This window comes from Argiope bruennichi, chromosome 2 (assembly GCF_947563725.1).
Source record: "Argiope bruennichi chromosome 2, qqArgBrue1.1, whole genome shotgun sequence".
Classification (NCBI taxonomy): domain Eukaryota; kingdom Metazoa; phylum Arthropoda; class Arachnida; order Araneae; family Araneidae; genus Argiope; species Argiope bruennichi.
The window spans coordinates 123,598,752-123,620,042 of NC_079152.1; the positions used below are offsets into that span (position 1 = coordinate 123,598,752).

At 27.6% G+C, this 21,291-nt stretch overlaps 1 protein-coding gene across 2 annotated transcripts in view; it reads left to right on the forward strand.

Moving 5' to 3' along the window:
* Positions 1 to 21,291, forward strand: part of LOC129955785 (MATH and LRR domain-containing protein PFE0570w-like) — a 92,280-nt gene that overhangs the window by 61,879 nt on the left and 9,110 nt on the right. For both annotated transcript variants that reach the window (XM_056068250.1, XM_056068251.1), the window contains exons 3-8: positions 3,937 to 4,031; positions 5,885 to 5,949; positions 6,777 to 6,859; positions 13,219 to 13,294; positions 13,442 to 13,574; positions 18,248 to 18,308. In XM_056068250.1, coding sequence (XP_055924225.1) covers positions 3,937 to 4,031; positions 5,885 to 5,949; positions 6,777 to 6,859; positions 13,219 to 13,294; positions 13,442 to 13,574; positions 18,248 to 18,308 — 513 coding nt within the window. The remainder of the gene's footprint in view (positions 1 to 3,936; positions 4,032 to 5,884; positions 5,950 to 6,776; positions 6,860 to 13,218; positions 13,295 to 13,441; positions 13,575 to 18,247; positions 18,309 to 21,291) is intronic.

Sequence of the window (21,291 nt, forward strand, 5' to 3'; positions counted from 1 at the left end):
ACCTGAAAATGAACCTTTTGACTTGAATAAATGTTTACTACTAGTTTATACAATGACAGAATTGGTAATTAAATTGGCATACACAAATCAATTAAACAAAATTTTTATTAATTACATTGTCATGATCCTACTCACTTAATTACTCATAATTAAACATATTGTCAACAACAGTATTTAATAGTGATCATAATTTTATCCAAACTCATATTACCAATTTCTTTCATTTATTTAAGTTTTAAAAGTAGATAAAGTTAAATATATCTTAAACAACTCACTTTATATTAACCATTAATTATTTTTTACAACTGATTTCAAATAGTAATCAAAATTCAATTCAAGTAAGATTTCACTAGCTATTCGAAATTTATAAAATAAATCTTATTTAGAGTAAATAAATTTAATTACATAATTTAATTACAATCTCATTCAGATTATCAATTAGATATAACTCAATACCATCAATCATAACAAATTATCATTCATCATAGGCATACAGTAATCATAATTTATCTCAAGAACATTTCATAAATTTTCCAAATTTATTTTCAAATACAATTAAATGTTAATAAAATTTAAACGTGTAGCTGAATCTCAAAATTCCAATGTTTATAAACAGAACAGCTACAACATTTATAGTGGCAACAGTTTAATCCTCAAATTAAACAGAAAGTTACTAAATTTCTTGGCAACATTGGAACATCCATCATCTTGGAATGTTAGAAACGAAAACAATTGCATATGAAATATAATTTTTTTTTTTTTTCCAATTCAATTCTACAATTCAAAATTAGTTTTTTTTCTCTTAAAATAACAATATATGAACTTACAAAATAATCAAAGCATAAATTCACAATACTACTAATTCATTTCCTGTTAAGGGAACACATGAACATACCAATGTCAGAAACAAAAGTAAGTGTATTGCATACGAAACACAAAATTTTAAAATACTTGATTCATTCAAAATTAGATTTTTCCTTAAAATAACAATTTATAAAATAAACAAAGTATAAATTATTCACAACATTACTAATTCATTCCCTGTTAAGAGAATACATGAACATACCAATGTCAGAAATGAAAGTAATTGCATTGCATTGCATGCGAAGTACAAAATTTTAAAACATTTGATTCATTCAAAATTAGATTTTCCCTTAAAATAACAATTTATGAACTTATAAAATAATCAAAGCATAAATTCACAATTCTAGCAATTCATTTCAAGCCACGATCATACAGAAAACAAACTAATGAACTTATCTGAGAGATACGGGATGTATCTGGTATTGTACATTCCATGCGATGTAGTACATTTTCACATTGAATAGGTTGATCAGTATTTGAAGATTCAGGTTGAATCCTTTCCGTAAAGGTACAGACGACTGTCTTTTTACCTAAAACAAAACTGAGTCTTGCGTGCAATTCACAAACTGCATGGTCTCGCGTGCAGGGCGCCAATTTATAGATATTAGTCAAGTAATAATTTAAAAGAAATTTTAATTAACCAATTGTATAAAAATTACATTCTTTAAGTAAACATGGGTTCTTCGCATGCAAGCTAGGGAACCGCAAACAGACTGAAGAAAACTCCGGAAATACTCTGTTTCCGGTGTCAGGGGTTTCCAGAATGTTCGCTTAAGGCAGAGATCTGTCATCCCATCCGGTGACGCATTACAGTTCTATTGCTACAGTTTACAATTCTATGCGGTGTGGGGGGGGGGGTAATACTTTTATTGGAGATTACACGAGAAAATTTTGGGAAGAACCCTCTTGCTGGTTTCTGTTAGGTGAAAATAAAATAACCATCTTGAAGTTAAATTCAACTTGAGGAGTCGCCTGAGAATGTTCTGCCTGGTTTCTGTGAATTTTTTTTTCATAAAAATATTATTTCGCTCACCTTCTTTATTTTATTTATTTATTTTTTTCTGATATAAGATAATAGCGTATGACTGCAATTTTTCTTCCCCTGCTTTAGAAAAAAATGACAGAGAAACTGCGCAGAGACATAGCGAAGGAATAGGTACACGGGGAATAATATAAAGTTTTCGCCTCCAGTCTTCATGAATGGTTTTAAAAAAATTGGATGGCGCCTGGGGAATGGCGTTATCTTTTCGTTCCTTCGTGAAATTTTATTTCACAATATAATAGACACGTGCTGACATTTTGTTCTGATAGCCTAAAAACTACTTTTATTAAATTACGACAATGAAGATATGTCAAACTTACTGATTGGCTGTTTATATAACCTCGGGTATGTTGTAGTAGTTTTATTGCTAAATTGTCTTTCGGAATTGCTTAAAGTTCATTTCAAGTTTATCCTCAAATGAATACTAATTACCATCTAATTTATGAATAAGGCAATTATGATTGATGAATCAATCACTTGCAACCTCAATATGAAATGAAGATGGAAGTTTTTCTTCCTCAGAGACAGACATTTTAAAAGATTCAGCAAGTGTAAATAACAACTGCTCTACTACTAGTTGCCATGACATCATACGTGACGCTGTGTAAACAGCCAGTTAAAGCGCTCGAAATTTCTTCATGATCCGAAGTCAAGTATAAGTAGTTATGCGTCCCAATGGTATCCCGCAAGACAGCTTCATACTCGCTAAGGCCAAGGGTTATTAATCCGCTATAGATTTCTGTGAAGCTGTCTTCCTTATCAGAAGATTTGTTGGGCTGTAAAGCAGCATTACAACATTTTGTAAATGATTTTTCTTCCCAAAGAATAACCACTTAAAAAAATTAAAAATCTTTCGCGACTGGTTTGTACGCTCAGATTATTAACTTTTTAGAGTGTTAAACATGTGTATGGAATGCATTTTTTAAAAAAAAAGAACATCCCCTTGTTACCTCAGACGACTAAAAAAAATGAATTTAATTATATCAGTGTACTACTAATTACTATCGATGCAAATTAAAAAGTGTGTATACTATAAAATAAAAGCAGGAGTGAAAATCCTATTTCGGAGTTAATGTCCTTAAGAAAGCATTTTTTAATCTTAATTTTAACATTGAATATTATGAATATAATCGATGAATTTGTGTTTCAACTTAACATTAAAAGCATTGTTAAAGTAGATCACGACCTTCATATTTGATGTTTTGTTCAAACAGCATAATTATCGGCTAATAAAACAAAATTTCCTACTATATTAGAGGATCACTGACAACATTAGGTAATCTCTAAAAAAGATCACAAAGTCCTCTTACTGATTTATACTCATCAATAATAAATTTTCTAAATGTCACTAGTGGACGTGATGAGTTTTTCCAGACTTGCAAGACTAGTGAAAAGTGAATATCACTGTTTTTAAATAAATTGAAGGGAGTTAGCAATATTTACTCATCTATAAATTATTAATGGGAGATGACAATGAGGTATGCATCTCAGATTTGGAATCTCAATGATAATGTTGACACATTTTTGGACAAAAATATGTGTTTTTTCCCCCCACAAAATGTGCCGTCTTATAATATTGATAACTCAATATCATCAACAACTCAAATCTATTTCTGCTCTACGATTTAAAATTATGACTCTGTAAATTTTTTTTAGTTATTAATTTTACTGCTTGAATTTTTGAATCAAGGATAACTTTTTATTTGTAATAATTATCAATGAAATAATTTTTGGCAGACTATTTTTTCTTTGTGTGTTTAATGTTGCATGTAATTTAATTTTTCTATAAGATCTATTATAAAATACTAATAATTCATTTCACAATAGGCATTTTTTGTTCACAGAAACACAAGTTTTAACAGCCTACTTTGTTTCCTTGTTATTTTTTTATTGCATTTAAATTTCTCTGAATTTGATCATATTGCTGTTGGTGATTGTCATTTGATAACTTTTTTTGCTTCCATTCTTTCTAGGTTTTTATGGATTGCTTAAATTTTATTCTTAATGTGTAATATTTTATACATTTTTAGTGAAAATGCATCAGTAGGTTCAGAAAATGACGATGAAGGCGAAATGGAGGTGGTGGAAGAAGAACCAAAACCAAGAGAAATATCCAATAAGAAAAGTATATTATTTGGAATCATACTTTTTTTACTTTTTTCAAAAATGCAAATCGGAATTATATTTTCAAGAGGAGGAGAGAGGGAGCAATTATTTAACTGTTATGAATGCGTCTAGTGTTTCAACACAATTGCTCCAACTTAAATTCTTTTAAATTTACATAAAATATTTTGAGACTAAATACATTTTATACCTAATACATCTGATCAAAACATTGCAATTTGATTGAGAATTATTGAAAGTGCTTGAGATGAGTTATTCAAATCAAACAGTCTGTTTTCCATCTATATTTGTCTTTAAAATATAGATGAAAGATATAGATATATTTTTGCATTCAAGATTTTGTGAATTTTGTAGTTGTTTTCTATAATGAGTTGGAAAAAACTTTTGGTTTATATTGTTGAAACAAATAATTTGACACACTTCCCTGTTTTGTATATCAGTTGTTCATTAGATAAAATAACATATCCCCTATTGACTATTTGCATACTAATTACACATAAAAAGATAAACTTGAGGGTTTTCATGACATGTTTACATGTAAAAAAAAAAAAAAATGGAAATTCTTGTATGTGGGTAAAGAATCAGCTGTCATTGAATAGTATGAAGATTTTGAATTCAAACTAAAACATTTGAAGTTTCCTATATATATATATATATATATATATATATATATATATATATATATATATATATATATATATATATATATATATATATATATATATATATATATATATATATATATAATATGCAATTTTAATGTTAAATATCAGAGAAAAATTTAATAACTAGTTTGTTTATTCAATGACTTATGTCTTATGTTATTTTATGAAAAGAAATTTATGAAATTATTGAAAATTTATGAAAAGAAATCTATTCAGAGTGAATTTCATGGTTGATTTGATATTAAAGGTAAAGAAGGACATAATGTTTTCCACACCCAAAATGTCATTAAAAAAAATCCTATTAAATTGGCATGAAAATATCAGTGCCAGATTATTAAAATATTTTTGTATTAGGTTTTCCTTTAAACAAACATCATCCATTTTCTTTAAATAATTTTTTTTTTCTTCTTTTAAGCGTACCATACAAAAAAAAAAATGCTGTGCATAAGTTGTTTTATTTCCTTGTATATATGGCATAGAGAAAGTATTGTAATCATCAAAAATCTTGAACTCAAGATTTTAATGAATTGTTCCCATTTCAGACTACCCTGAATCTGAAAAACACATTTTTGGCCTTATGTCTGTCTGTTTCTGAACACAATAACTGAAAAACATTTTGAATTAACACCCCCCCCCCCCAACCAAATGTGTAGATTGCTATCAAATTTTGAACAAAATCCATTCATAGGAAATCTTTTTGGCTTTCAAATACAATATATTGATAAATTTTGAATCATATTCATTAAACAGTGGACCATCTGTTGGTCTGTGCTTTCATATGTATGTGTGCAAGATTTAATCAATGCGATGACTTTAAACCATTGGAATTCGTTATATGATCCCGATTACAACTGAAATATTTTGTCAAATTTTGATGGAAATCAACTAGCAACAAGGTATCCAAAATGCATATTCTCAGAATAAATACTTTTAAAATGCTGTATTTATTCAAAAGATCTATATTTTATATTGTTTTCTAATGCCATGCAAGGTAATCACTTTTTTTTGTGAGTATGCAAGACATTTTCGGAGAGACCACTTCCTCTAGTTTTAAAATGTAATATTGTTTGTATTTCCATGATGATTTGTTATCTGAATAGATTTCAGCCTTTTGCTTTTAATTCAAGTTTCTGATTGCATGTATTTGAAATAAAATATTACTCAGATGCTTTTTTTTTTTTTTTTTTAGAATATGGATATAAAGAAAATGAAATAGTGTGGGCATTAGTTAATGATAGATTTTGGCCTGCCTTGGTATGTAAAATATTTCTCTCCAATCGTATTTAATCATATTCCATTTTAATTTCTTTTATTCTTTTTGTTGTTTATTAAATTGTTTTGATGTATAAAAGAATTTACTTGTGCGCAAATACGCTTTAAGTGACTCAATTAAATAAGATTAAGTTATACTTTTTGTAATGAATCATATAAAATTATGAACTTTACCTCACAATTTGATATGCTAATCTTTCAACTAATATAAAAGAATAAGTAGATAAGTTGGATAGCCATAATAATATTAACTAGTCACCTTTAAGGCCAACTTGTTCTCCTGGATTACTGATTTTTTTAGGCTGTTGCGCCAGTAATATGGGATGCAGTTTTTTTAAAAAATATTACTTTATTTGATAAGACTGAAAATCATGAATTTAATCGAATAGTCTACTACAACGCAGTGTGCATTGAAATAAAATCAGAAATGAAAATACACTTCGAAGCTTCTACCTACTTAAAAGAAAAAAATTATATAATTTTAATTTTAACATTGACAATAACAGATAATTGATTGCTTTCCTGGATGAGTTTGAGTTTCATTATGGCATTAAAAGCAACATTGCAGATTATGCATAAAATTAAACAAATTTAATTATGCATTAAATTAAATTTAACAAATTTATGAAAAATGTAAAAAGTTGTATGGAAATGGAAAATGGGTATAATTAAAAAGGTAATTTGTGAGTTATAAAGCAAAAATCATTTTTGTGAAATAATAGTTTAAAAGATATGAATGTCAGCTTCCGTAGGCAGGTCATAATTGGTATTTACATATTTATTTTTTTCTTCTTTGTTTCTTTAATTAGGTACATAAGATTGATCATGAGAAAGTTGTATTATATTTTATTGATCGTCCAAACAAGGAAGGAACAAGTGTTACCAATGTGCAGTAAGTACTGTGTGAATAATTTAGCATTAATTCATATACTGTAAAAATGCCATATATTATTATAATTATAGTGTTATTTTTTTAAAGAAAATATTTTGCTTGTTTAATATTTTAAAAATGGAAGAAATTTTTTTAAAAAAAAATTTAGTGTCAGGGTGCATAACATCATGAAAAGTGCTTAAATTTGAAAGCCATTTTTAAGTACCTTAAAAGTGCTTAATTTTCAGAAAAGATCCTTAAAAAGGGCTTAATTTTCTCGTGAAGTGAAGAAGGCTTTTTGTTTTGTTTTGTTTCCCCACAAGTTGAATATGATAATTCGAAATCATGGTCATAAAGGCTTCTTTACTGGATGTATCAAAAAAGAAAACCAACAAAAGAGAAGTATTCCAGGGTGTTTCATCACTTATTAAGAGAATGCTTTATGATTCTTTTTCCCCCTTCCTTCCCCCTCCCTCCTTTTTTCGATTCCCCCCCCTTTAACAATGTTCATTGACATTTATTAAAATTCTGGAATAGTTATCTGGAAGGGGCAGTTCGAAATGTGAAGCATGCCATACTTTGCTTGAACGACCTACTACAGGTATTCATCTGTACTATTTTGAATTGTTATTAATTGCCGTACATAATTACATTAGTCAATCACTTAAAGTCTAGTATGATGAAATTTTAAGTTGAAATCTTTAATTTTCAATTATCATTATATCTTTTGCAGCATTTTTTTAAATGTCCCCATCCATTTGAATATTTTTATTTGTTGGAGTAATCTTGCCAAATTTGTTGTGACTAAGGATAAAAAAGAACTTCTAGATCTGGTACTTAAATATTTTTAAAGAATTTTTTTTTTTTAAGTTGATTTTGAATTTTTTTTTCAGGATTTAGGTTTTATCATTTTATAATGATTTCTTTTCTTTTTATAACTTGTATAGAAATTTTTTCCCAATAAAATCTTTTTTATATATAAAGCCTTGTCCTGAACAACGGCCAGCATTAAGGCATTGAAGTTAGGAGCATGAAATTTGGGAAGTTATTTTTTTAGCATTAGAGGCACACTAAAGGAATTCTCAGACTTTTAATTCAATGTTTAATTTTAAAAAAATAGAATTTTAACGTGTTTTCATCATAACATCAAAGCATATTATTGCATAAAAATGATCTTAAAGCCATATTAAAGTTAAAAAAGAATAGCTTTTGAATAAAAAAATTTTGTTTGGTTGAATTTAATTTTTAAAAAATAATTTCTGAGAAATAAGTTTTGGACACAGTTTATACCTAAGATTTTTATTATAATGAAATTCAAAATGATAGTGCTTCTTCACATCGTTGAATCACATTATTCTGCAGCTATTAAAATTGTAGTAAAAGAAAAGAAATGCTTTCTTTGCTTTTATTTAAACAAATTTTTAAAGCTTGTTTATTGAATAAAATTCTTCATTTGATCAGTTTTGTTAAGTTTTGAAGCAATGCGATATATTGTCTCGCTCTAGCTTCAAGAATGACTTTTTTAAAAAATGCTTCAATTGGCGTTTTGACTTTTTACTACACAAAATTTAGAGAAAATATTGCAGTCATCAAAAAATTCGAACTCGAGATTTTAATGAATCTCCTCGTTTCATACCTCTTTGAAATCGAAAGAATATTTTCGGATAATGTCAGTTTGCGATAAAGATAACACAAAAACGCTTTGAGCTAGATGGATGAAATTTGGTATACTGTCTTCACACCACTAACTTGTAGATTTCGATCAAATTTTCAGCAACATTCGTTTATAGGAAATCTGTTTGTTTGTTTGACTGCTCGAATATCGTTAGCATTTAGTATCTATTTTATAAACATCTGTCAAATTTTGAGCCAAATCCAACAAGGGGTTCGCCACATGTCCGTCTGTACCTTCAGAAATATGTAAACGCAATAACTCAAAAATATATAGCGACTGAAATATAGGAAATTTGGTATGTAATTTTGTGACTATAGGCGTAGTTTTGAGTCAAATTTTTGTTTTAATCAATTGGGAAGAATGCATCTAAAACCCAAATTTGCTTTTCGGATACTTTTAACTTCCTGCCAGAGATTAATCCTAAAACACTTGCCAAGGATCACACAATAGAATCAGTAAAAATATTTAATTGACGCCTAGTGTTAATATTCCGTAACATACGCCAATGCCGCACAAGGCATTTCTCTGCAATATGCGAGAAAGTTTTGGGAGACGCTCTGGCTGATTTATTTCCGTTTTACTTCTAATTACGGAGCTGATTTTTTTTTACTTGTTTTTGTTATTTATGAAAACTAAGACTTTTCAAAGCATTTTCATTTCTTCGGAAACTATATATATCGTTTTTTAGTTAGAATTTTTGCTTATAGATTAAAAAGCAGGTTTTCATTAAATTTTAGGAACGTTAAACATTCAAAAAAGACTTTTACTGCACTTTAAAACGTAAGAGGCGATAAGAAAATTTCTTTTTAGTCGGATCATTTTTGAATGCTGCTATTATTTTATATTAAAAAATTATTTAAGAAACTTATTTAGAACATGCATTGTTCTATCACCAGTTTCATGGCATCTTGGCCAATTGTATGATGATAGAATGCTTAGTTTTTAGTTTTATAAGATTGCAAATAAAATTAATTAATGGAATGAGTACTACTTAAAATGATTATATTCTTTCAACCCCAACCATGTTGGATTTTGATTGTTGTTGCTTATATAAAAATCAAATACAAAATTTCTACATCTTTATTAACATTTTCAGAAATGATGTATCTATCTGATATTTTATTTTTATTTTAAGAAATGTTGGAAAGGCTCACAGATATTTATTGTTAATTTTATAAAATTGACTTCATTTTTATGATCATTTCTATGCCTTTGTCAAATCCAAAAAGGTATAATTTTACTATAGAATATGCTGCGCAAATACAGAAATAAATATTAAAATTTAAAAAAAATAAGCATTTAAAATTAATTTTTAAGAATTTTTTTTCATTGAAAATTATGCATTATTATAAAACAGAAAAAAAAAGTATTATGCTTAGAAAATATGCTGTTTGCTTATGCATACTTATACAAAGGTGCTTAATTTTTGGTGCAAGGTGCTTAAAAAGTGAATAATACTACTTAATTTTTGCAGCAGTTTATCACTATGCACCCTGAGTGTATGAACAGTCACAGTTTCTTAGTTTATAAATTAGCAGTGTTGCTAAAAAATATTTATCAGAAGATTGCAGTTAAAAAAGTACTTTACCTCAAAGCAGCTTGAAATTTAATTTCAGTTCCACATAAGATGTTACATCACTTATTCTTTCACTTCAGACTTATTGAATAACCAATATTTTAGCCTTGCAGTTTTGTCAGCTGAAAATTGTATGAATGTTGAAATAATAATTCAATAAATAAGACTATTAGGGTCCCCCCCCCTTCCCACACACACACATTCTTCCGTTTTCACTCAGTCAGGTTGATAATAATGTTCAAAAAGTGAATATCAGATAAGATGTACAACAAATGATTTACTATTACTATTTCCATCGCCTTTTACATGTATTAATTAATAAAAATTTATCTATTATAAAAGTTTACGTGTAGATAGCATTGTACACTGGTGTGTGAAACGTAAGCAACAATGTAAATTTTAAGCAGGTAGCCATGAAATTGCAGAAAAGGGGTTATTGTGATCAGTACAACGAACACACAATTCAGTAGAAAGGGGATGTGTATGCAAATGTCAGGAACAAAACATCATAGGCGGCGCGAGAGTATGAAAAACGCATACAGTCGGCGCACGCACTCAAGATTACAAGGAGGCGCAATTAAAGACATTCGCTGCAAGTGCAAGTGAGTTCTTTCATGAAATATGGTTAGAAGAAATCACCTGGTTGACTTCACACGTGGAAGAATGATCGAAAATCTGGAGGAGGGACGCAGTTTGACCAGTGTAGCCGATGTCTCGTGGAGTTATGGCAGAAAAGGCACCTGCTGCTTAAGTTTTGCACACCAGTGTAGAAAATAACCTACATACCCTTTTCCTAAGAGTTACCTTTATTGAAAGAAAATGCATATTCAATGCAATAAATATGTTTCTTTCAAGGTAACAAACAATGAAATCAAAATTCCTGCACATCCAGTGAGAGAGAAGGGGGGTAGGTAATGAGAGTACGGAGGTGAATTTTCGATGGAAGTGAGGGGAGGGGATCAATACTCCTAGCCAGGTCTGCTCTGCATGTAGCTCTAGTGCCTTCGGATTGAAGAGAGAGAAAAAAAAATAGCTTTTTTCTTCAAATTAATCAATTATTTCTACAGAGAACGTTTGAAGGCTGCACAACAAATTGTCTGATTTTTGTTTCTTTTGGTTCATTCCTTGTTGTATTCTGTGTTTTTATTGTTTCCCTCAACCCCTGGGCATCTCACCTCGAAATAGGGATAAGATGCTTCCGGTATGGTGGTTGGATCTCGCTAAAAGGTGGGGAATCTGGCTCCTCCCATCGATGACGGGACATACTTTCTTCGGGAAGAATTGTACCATGGCCGGTGATGGCCCTTAGGACTCAACCACGTTCCTGCCAGTGTTGTTGTTGAGGTGGTCCGGTCATTCAGTATTCTTTATCCATGTGCCTTCGGGCGGAGCGGAGAGTCAGTGATATGATATGATATTGTTTCCCTCATCTCACACAATTTTGTTGGTTACTTTTTCCTATTTCATCATCAAAAAAGGAAAAGAAAAAATCTTATTAAATAAAGAAAAGTTATATTTTATAAGAAATATTTGTTTTTTAATCAGAAATTAGATTGGAACATTTAAACTGTTGATAAAGGTGCTGATATGTTGTTATGCTCTCATTTAACTATCTGTACATTCACAATTTTTAAAATTTGTTTACTATGTTGTCAAGTTTTTGTGTTATGCAAAAAAGAAAAAACTGTAGTGATTTAATATTTGTTAAATATTGCATGCATATGCAGGATTATATTGACAACTGCCATTTAATATAATGCTGCTGTGTGTGCTTCTGTTATATAACAGATAAACATTATATCCAATAAATATATCAAATGTAAGTTAAGTTCCCATTTAATATGAACTGTTCTTAGTGGTTTATGTGTATACAAATGAAAGATAAACTTCTTATCAATATATTTTTTCCCTTATCTTTTACTTAACAAATTAACTATCAAATTTCAACTATCTTGAACATTCAGGCATGCTGTTCTTCTTCAGTCAATTCCAAAATAGAAAATTAAGTAAAGTGAAATTACATGAGTGTTTGTTTATTTGGCAATGCTGTGACTTTCCTTTTTTTTTTTTTTTTTTTTTTTTTAAATTGCAATGCTGAACTTTGTTTTTTCTTTTAAATCTTGCTGATTAAAACAGATAAAAGATTTAAAAAAAAATAGAGGCTTTTGCACTTATATTGTGTAAAAGCGTCTTTTATTTGCACTTATCGTTTATGATTAATTTATTATCAGGAACTAAAATAGAAGACTCAGAAATTACTAATGATAAATAGTAATTGTCATGTTCATGCTGATATATCTCATATTTAGTTTTGGCTGATGAATATCAATTTAATGAGTGTCATTAACGCTGTATTAAAAACATTGGAAATTTCTAATCAGTAATTTATAATGGAGGAGAAGTAATAAGTGATTAAATACAATCACATAATAATTAAAATATGTATCAGTCATAAGCAAACAGCATTTCATCATGAACGAAGATTTAATAGTATTTTCGAAATCAGCTAATTAAATATTAATAATGTATGTTAGCAATGAATTTCAAAATAATGATGATTTTTATTAGTTAATATGGTTTTAAAAGAATATTCTACTCATGGATAAATAAATTAATCCTTTGTCTTTAATTTTAATTTTCAACTAAAAATTAAAAATTATTTCATTATATTGAAGTCAGATTATTAAAGTTCTTGTAGAAAATTGAAATATGCTTTCATGAGTTGAATTTAGTCTTCTTAATTATTAAATATATAGTAAAATCTCTGATTTTTAACATTTAAGATGGTGCATATCAATTAAATAGTTATCAGTATTCAAAGTGTTTTTTTTATAGAACATATCTTTTTATTAGGTCTTTTTTTTTGCACAGTTTTATTTCATCTAAATTTCTTACTAATCTAGCTAAATCTAAATACATTATTATCCTTGGGTATTTTGGCATTCTATTTTAAATTCTGCTGATAATTAATTAAAGTATCAAATTGTATAATTTCAGTAGAATGCAAATTTATTTTAAAATATTGTTAAGCTTGCTTGAGGGAAAAAAACATTAATTTTCTGATTTTTTTTATGTACAATTCATATTTAGTTATAATAAATATTTTAAATATTGTATTTTCTTCTTTAGTATGAATGTCCCCATTAATGAATTGCCCAGTAAGGTACATACCTTTAATGATGCGAAATGGAATAAACAATTGTTGGTAAGTTTTTATGCTTTTCCTGAAGTAAATTATTTTGGTATTTTTATTATTAACATATTCCAAAACATGATTTCATTTTTAAGTTGTATTTTGATTAAAAAAAATTAAAAATGTATATTTCATGTTTTTTATTTTTAAATTTTATAGACAGATGCAGGGGAGTTGCCAGATAATGATATTTTTGTTAAGGCTGTTCAGAAAGCTGATTCATATATAAGGAAAAGATTTCTTTATGATGCAGATATTGATGGATTTGCTTATTTTGGTGTCCGTAGAAATGGTTTGTATTTTCTTCTACTCTGTGTTTATTTGCATTGCAACATTAAAAAAATGAGTTAAGAATAACGATTTATGATTCTGATATTTTAGTTAATATAAAGGGAGCTTTTAAAATTATTTCCATGATGTGATTTCAATGTAATATTGGTAGTAAATATTGGGCATTTTCTACCAATTCCTTTTGCAAATTTTAAAAATTCATTATTTTTCATCAGAGAGTTTGTATCTGAAGTATCAGGTGACCGATACATAAAATATTTTTTTAAAAATTAGTAACAGATTTGAAATTATGGTTTGGCTTAGAATATTGAAAAATTATTCTGTATTCTGTATTGGACATTTTTATATCTGTTCTGAACATGTATTGTTCTGTCTTCAAACTAAGTCTTAAATAGAAATTTTTAAAAAAATAATAAAACTTAACAGGAAATAAGGAGAGAACTCATAATCCTAAAACAGATCATTGGACCAAAAATAATAAATAAACAAGACAATTTTCTGAAATTTCTATTTTTAGAATATATTATATCTAAATTAGTTCAGGTTGAAAATATTTCTGTTTTGATATCGGTTATGGATAATATCCCTTTCTTACTATCCTTTTTTGAGATTTTAACTCCTACTAGAAATCATAGGAAATAGTTAAAATTTTCCTATGTTTTGGATTAAGAACTTCTTAAGATTTTATTTTAATTTTGTTTACAGCCTTTTTTGCCTATAAACCCAATGGTGCTCAGTTTTATACATTTAATATAAATATAATTTATTCTGAATATTTATATATTTAACTGTGTATTTGGTATTGCTTAATTAAATTGTCCTCATGCACCATGAAGTTACAATAACTTTACATATCATAACCAACCTATTTATTAAAAACATACTTCTGTTATAATATCTGCATATCCTAATTTCTTTTAATGGATATCAACAGTAAAATCAGAAAACTCAAAGTGATTACTATTTTATATATTTTTTCATTGTTTTGTGTGCTGCATAACTGTAATTGTCATGAAAACTATTATTGTCCAGGGTGGTCAATTAAGCGGGAAAAAGAGAAAACCAGGAATGGTCAATAAATTCCAAGAGTACGAAAAGTCAGGGAAATTTATTCTAAAATTGGCATTTTTAATATCGATAATTATTTTTGTTGTCAACAATTAGCTGGTTGTCTCCCCCCTCTAATAAAATGGGACTTTGTTGATAAGCAGTGACAATCAGCCATTTATTAAAGTCAAAAAATGGAGGCCTTTGTCTTTTCTGCACACAGGCCTGGCAGTGGGATATTTGCATTTAGATTTTTGAGGGTCTGGAATTTTTTATTGTGTAGGATCGTCACCACCATAAGTGCCTTCAGTTCTGATGTATGTGCTCCTAATTTATGATGGATTTTGTTTCTGCTGACTGATGGGAAACTCCTTTGTTCATTACTTTTCTTATTACATTCCATTTTATATACGCTTTATCTTGTTTCAAAAATTGATTTCACTGCAATTTCTTACATAATTTGTAATATTACCAGGATAATTCCATATTGTAATTTATTGATTCAGTGTTTTTTTTATCAAATTACAATAGAGTCTTGGATTAGCATTCATGTTCTTAATCAAAATAAAGCAGGGACAATAATGTTGGTGATATTAAAATTGAATTTGCTGTGAAGAAAAATAGTACAAAAAAGAAATACTATATGATTTGATATATTGGTCATTTCAGTAACTAGAGACTATCACTTTTTGATGATTGAATAATATTAGCATGTTTTCATATTTCTTTGTTAGGCCTTTCTTTTGTTATATCAGATGTCTTTTCTTTTTTCCCTCTTCCCCGTGTCATTTTAATCTGCACTGTTTTAGTTTGAAAATTGTGAATTTATTCTTAGTTTGGCTAGTGTATTTTTGTGGTTTATCTGTGACTTTTTCTAATTCCATTGATAATCGAAACACTATATTGTTAAGTAGAATGTAAATATCTTCTCTCTCATCTTTCATGCCATCTCTATTTAGGTAAAATCAATGCCTTCTGACACATGGGCATTAATATTTAGGTTTCTAGTATCTGAGAATAGAGAGCATATAAAACTGATAAAAATTTACAGATTTCATATCATTCATCTTTTTTTTTTTTTTTTTTTGACATTGTAATGGAAATAAATTTTTCATATAATAAAGAAAACTTAATAATCAGAACCAAATTTCCACTTTTCTTTGTATAATATAAATTAACATCATTTTGTTTTTGTACAGGGGATTTTTTTTACTATGTTTAGTAAGTGAAAGTTGAATAAAAGTTAATCCAATTTTGTTATCACTGAATAATTTCGTTTATTTTGATGCAATACTATCTCTTTTTAGTTTAAATGTGCATAATATTTTCTTAAAGATCTTTTTCATTCAGGGTTGCCATACCACTGGGAAAACACAAGGAATTTAAAAATCGACAGGAAAAAAAAAACGGGAAAATGCAGTGAAATTTGAAAATTTTCTTTAAAACCTGGAAAATACAAGGAGTTTTAAGTCCCCCCCCATCTTGAAAATGCCGATCTCTAAAGATTATAAGAATAAAATATCATAGTCATACCTTCTGAAAATGAAACAATACCAATCGTAATTGTAAAATGCATAAATCCGCACTTTTCTACTCTCTCCCTCTTTTTCTTTCTGCATATATCAGTCCATTTTTGATATGCGATACAGCTGTTCTTTTTTCATGAATTGCCGAATGGTAGCTTGTGAGCATGTTTGAGACTTTTCTTTAACTGCTTGAAAGAATAGAATATATTTCTCTGCCAGGAACATTCAATCTAAGTGGAAAGCAGCGTGGTAGTGTTTAGTCTGCCATACTTGAGTTTATTGAATGGTTTGTTTTTTATTTGATAAACTGTCAGCTTATTCAAAGTCGATTAGCGATTTTTTTTGTTTTGTTTTTAATATTCAACTAGATGGGGGAAAAAAATTAATTCTGATTTTGCTGAATGGATTGATGTTGAACTTAGTTTCTAAAAGGAATACAGGAAAAGATGATATATCAAATTGAATGTCCGACCTATTTCAGACATTTTAGTTCAAGATACTAATTTTAGCTGAATTTTTGATGGGCTTGAAAATTGTTGCATGACATTAGTCTTTTAATGCAAGCAACGATATTGGAAATATTTTCACATTTGTTCACCGAAAGTGAAATAGTTAAAAAGTGTATGTTAGGCTAGTACAAAAATGTCATATCTTATTTGTTAAGGATTAGTTCCATGAAACTAATGCTGAAGAAATTAATGCCCAAATACATGAATTAGCAGAAATGAATAATGTTAATAAAAATCTTGCTTTGTAATGGTTTTTTTTTTGTTGTTGCTAAGTAATCATTAAATAATTAGCATCATGATAACAAAAATGTTTCATGTTTTATTTCGCTCGGGTCCTTAATTTTGTGCAGTTTGAAGTTAAAGAGCATGATAGGTAATATATCCCCCCTCTCTGAATTCTAGATAGTAAATAAAGATTGTTTTTTTTTCTGATAGTAAATGTAAACCTTCTTTTAATATGCTATTTTGAATAATATTAAATTGTTACTTCCTTTCCTTGCTTTTTATACTCCTTAAAATCATATTGTATTAAAACTAGTACAATAGTGCTATTCTTGTATTTCCTCGTACCTTAAATATACATACAGGGGAAAAACAGGGAAAACATAGGGAATTTTTTTTCTAGATTTGAATGGCAATTAATGTTCATAAATGATAACTTTTCTTTTGGTGGCATTATTATTCACTCTTGATATAGATGTTAGTAAACAGTGTAAAGACATTACAGTAAGAGGAAATATATTTTTTAATTCTTAAGTACTCTGCAAATAAGCATGTGATTTTGTATTGCATTTTTCATGAATAATTTTAGATAATCAGTTCTGAGAAAAATCTGTCTAGATGAGAGCACATCTTCTGATATATTACATATGTTGATTAACAAGTTTGCACAAATTGGGAAAAAGTTTACAAAAATTATTCTTACCTGAAACCTAATGATTGAAATTAATTTCTTCTTCTTTTTTTTCTAAAGATAAATTTTATTATGAATTGATTTTAGTAAGAAAGAATAGAACACTGTTGTTTGCTCTCTATTATGAAAGTACTGTGTAATACATAAGAGAAAGATAATAAAATCATTCTAAAGGTTTTAGATACTTCCAAATAAAGTAAGGGACACATATATATAACCTGAAAATAACAGAGAAAAGTCAGAGAACATCAAACAGCAAAAATGTGGCCACCCTGTTATCTGAATTGAAAATATTTGTATACATAAACCTACAACAGTCTTAAATTTTGATCTAACTGTCATTTAAATTTCATTCTCATTAATAGAATTTCTAAAGAAAATTTCATTTTCTACAAAAAAGTTTTTCTACTAGAATGAAACTTAAACTATATATATTAGTTGATAAACTGACTTACCATCTAAATATGCAAAGTAACTGGAGAATCTTCTCCAATTATTGTACTCCTTTTCATGTTTATTAAAAATTTTTTAAAACATTAAATAATTATGCAGATTTCAGTTCCCCTTAGAATATCCACATGTTCATTTAAACTGCATAAATGTTAATTTTGTTCGATTGAAAATTATTTGATTTTGTTATATTTAATTTCTTTTCATTACTTTTATTTTTTTATTGTAGTTGAATATGCAGATGGAGTAGACATTGCAGATATCAACGTACTTGAAGAAAATATTTATGTGTATGTATTAGTATTTTTGAAGTAGATTTTTTTTTGCTAATTTAAACATTTATTTGATTTGCTAATGTAAATGTATAGATTTAAATCTGCTTCATCAAATTTCTTCTAACATTATTTAAAAATATATATGTCCTTGTTTTTAACATTAAACTTTCTAATGAATTAAATTTGATTTGCTGACATTTACATGTGTAATGTCTGTAATTTGTAAATATGATAATGGAATCGCAAAACATTTTGTCTTAATAGTGGAAATAAAATAGTATATGTAATCAATTTTAAAATGTATTCATTTTAATTATTAAAGCCACATTTGGAACTATATAAAGAACATTATAAATTCTCCATTTCTTTTTATATTCCATTGCCCTCTTTAATACTTTAGATTTCATATTTAATTATTCATATTCCTGAAGGTCAAATATTGCATCCTTGCGTTACTGCTGAAACACAAATGGGCATATTGATACATGGGTGCATAAGGCTTTATGGAGCAAAGTGTTTTCTATTATATGACATTACTAATCCATGTTTCTTTCAAAAGATTGGTTCTATATGTTAGTATATATCTCTTCAAGATGATTTTAAAAAGAAATTGGATTTTTGCATCTTATCTAGTTCATTCATTTCTTTTAAGTTGACTGATTTTCATTTTTTACTACTTTGTTACTTGATATTTATACTACAGCAACTTCTGTACATGTTATATTCGATTTTTAACATTTGCAGTATAATTTTTATCTTATGATTGGTGCAGTATGGCCAAATCTGGCTCTTTTACCATGAAGTTCAAACTCAAATTCTCTCCAAGAACAGATTGGAATTAGGCAAGTGCCTTTAAATCAGTGGACTTTTGTAAATGCAAACAGAAATACTTGTTTACTTATGTAATGACTTATGAAACATTTGTTTACTTATGTATGATATGATTATGTTTACTTATGTAAAGAGAAACATATCATCATTTTGATTTGGTTATTATAATTTATATTCTCATTTAAGATTGGATGTTATTCTAGCTAAAATTGTATTCTTTTTAATTTCACTTGTGCAGCCATGGCTAAAAAACTGCTATTCAGGGAGGGGATATGTAAATTTATGAATAATCAATCTATGGATTTTCCTATAAACACAAAGCATTAAATTAATTTTGGTAAAATACATGGTTAGAAGATTCATACAAGTAATTTACTCAAAGCAAAATAAAAGAATGAGATACTGTCTCTGAATGTAAATTGAATAATTCAGTTCTCTATACTATTTGCATTTTGTGATTTTTCATATGACTTTGAAGCATTAATTGTTTCAATTTTCTTGAAATATTTTAAAATGTTAAATGTAAATATTTTTTCTTATGTTTTTATATTTTGCATCAGTAGTCTAGTGTTACATTAAATACTATCAATTATAGTAAAATACACTAGATTTTTTTTTTTTTGGTAATAAGTATCAAGAATTTAAATTTGTTAAATTGTGCTTTAAGATATATCTATTCTCACATATTTAAAAGTTGTTTATGGACTATGCACATTTTTATGAAATATAATGCATGTTAGGCTCAGCAGGAGAAAATACTATACAGACAATTGACACATGCCAGATCTTATCCTGTTAGAGTACTTCTTTCCATGCATAACTATCCCGAAAGTATTAATCATTTACTATTTTTTTTTATATTCATAAATGGATTGTTTAATCATTTTCTTATGAATTTTCTGTTTAAAAATGCGCAGAAAAATGATATATATTTTGTCTGTTATAAATTTTATAATTAGACTATTTGAAAATTCAGAGAGATTTTAATCTAAAATCTGATTCTGACTTAATATATCAAACAGTAAAATAATTTTCCTATATCTTGGAGGGTTTGTTAGACTATTAAAATTAACACATTTAGTTTATAATGGATTAAACAGTTGATTTTGACTGTGCCAACCCTTTATTTTATTTGATTTATTGACTTTATTGCTGTTCTGTATATCTTTCCATTGTTATGAGCCAGCTCAATAATATTAATGTAGTATGACATTGAAAATAACAATGCTGGCTTATGTACCATTCTTGTCATCTGACCTCAGTTCAATATTCAGAGTTTTGTTCTCTGAATTCCTTATGTAGTTTTTAAATGGGATATAAATCTGAAAAGCCATATCTATTCACTTGACTTTTGCAATATTTCATAAAATTAAATATAACAAAAATGTATATATTTTTAATAATACTAAATTGAAGCCTCGTTTAGAAAACTTGAATTCTGATGTATTAAAAAAAAATTATTTAACCTAGATTGTGAAAATTATTTAACCTTTATTGTGTTCTCATTTTATACAAATGGATAATTTTATCTTTTGAGCATTAATTTGTTTCAATTTTCACTATGAATTTTTGAATTTGTTGTGGAGTTCCTTTCCGATTTAAAAAAAAAAAAATACTTATTAAGGGTTATTTCATGTGAACAAGTAACATTTTCACATAGAATTTAAACTTTTGCCATTGGAATTCACCTTTGTTTGCAATAATTCTTTTATAAATGTCTTTTCGAACTAAACAGTGCTCTAAAGATATTTTTTATTACTTTTTATAACAAGATTAAAAGAATCTCTTGAACTGGAAACTAATAAGTATATATCCATTATAAATTCATCTACATCAACTTGAAGCTAAATATTATTTGAAGTTATTTGTTTAAAAAATTTGGACGAGATTGCATATTATAACTATGGAAGTTAAACTAAGTAAAGATTAATAGTAATTTAAAGCACTTTATTAGCAATTATTTATAAAATGATACTTCAAAATTATCTAGGACATGTTTATGTAATAAAGCATTTCCTATTTTTCATTTTAGTTGAAATGTAATTATTGTATTTTATTCTATTAGCGCTATGAAATTAGGTCTTTAATTTTTGATTTAAGACTTTGAAGTTATTATTATTATTTTTTTTTTTTTTTGGTTTTTTTTGTTTGTGGAATATGCTAAGAG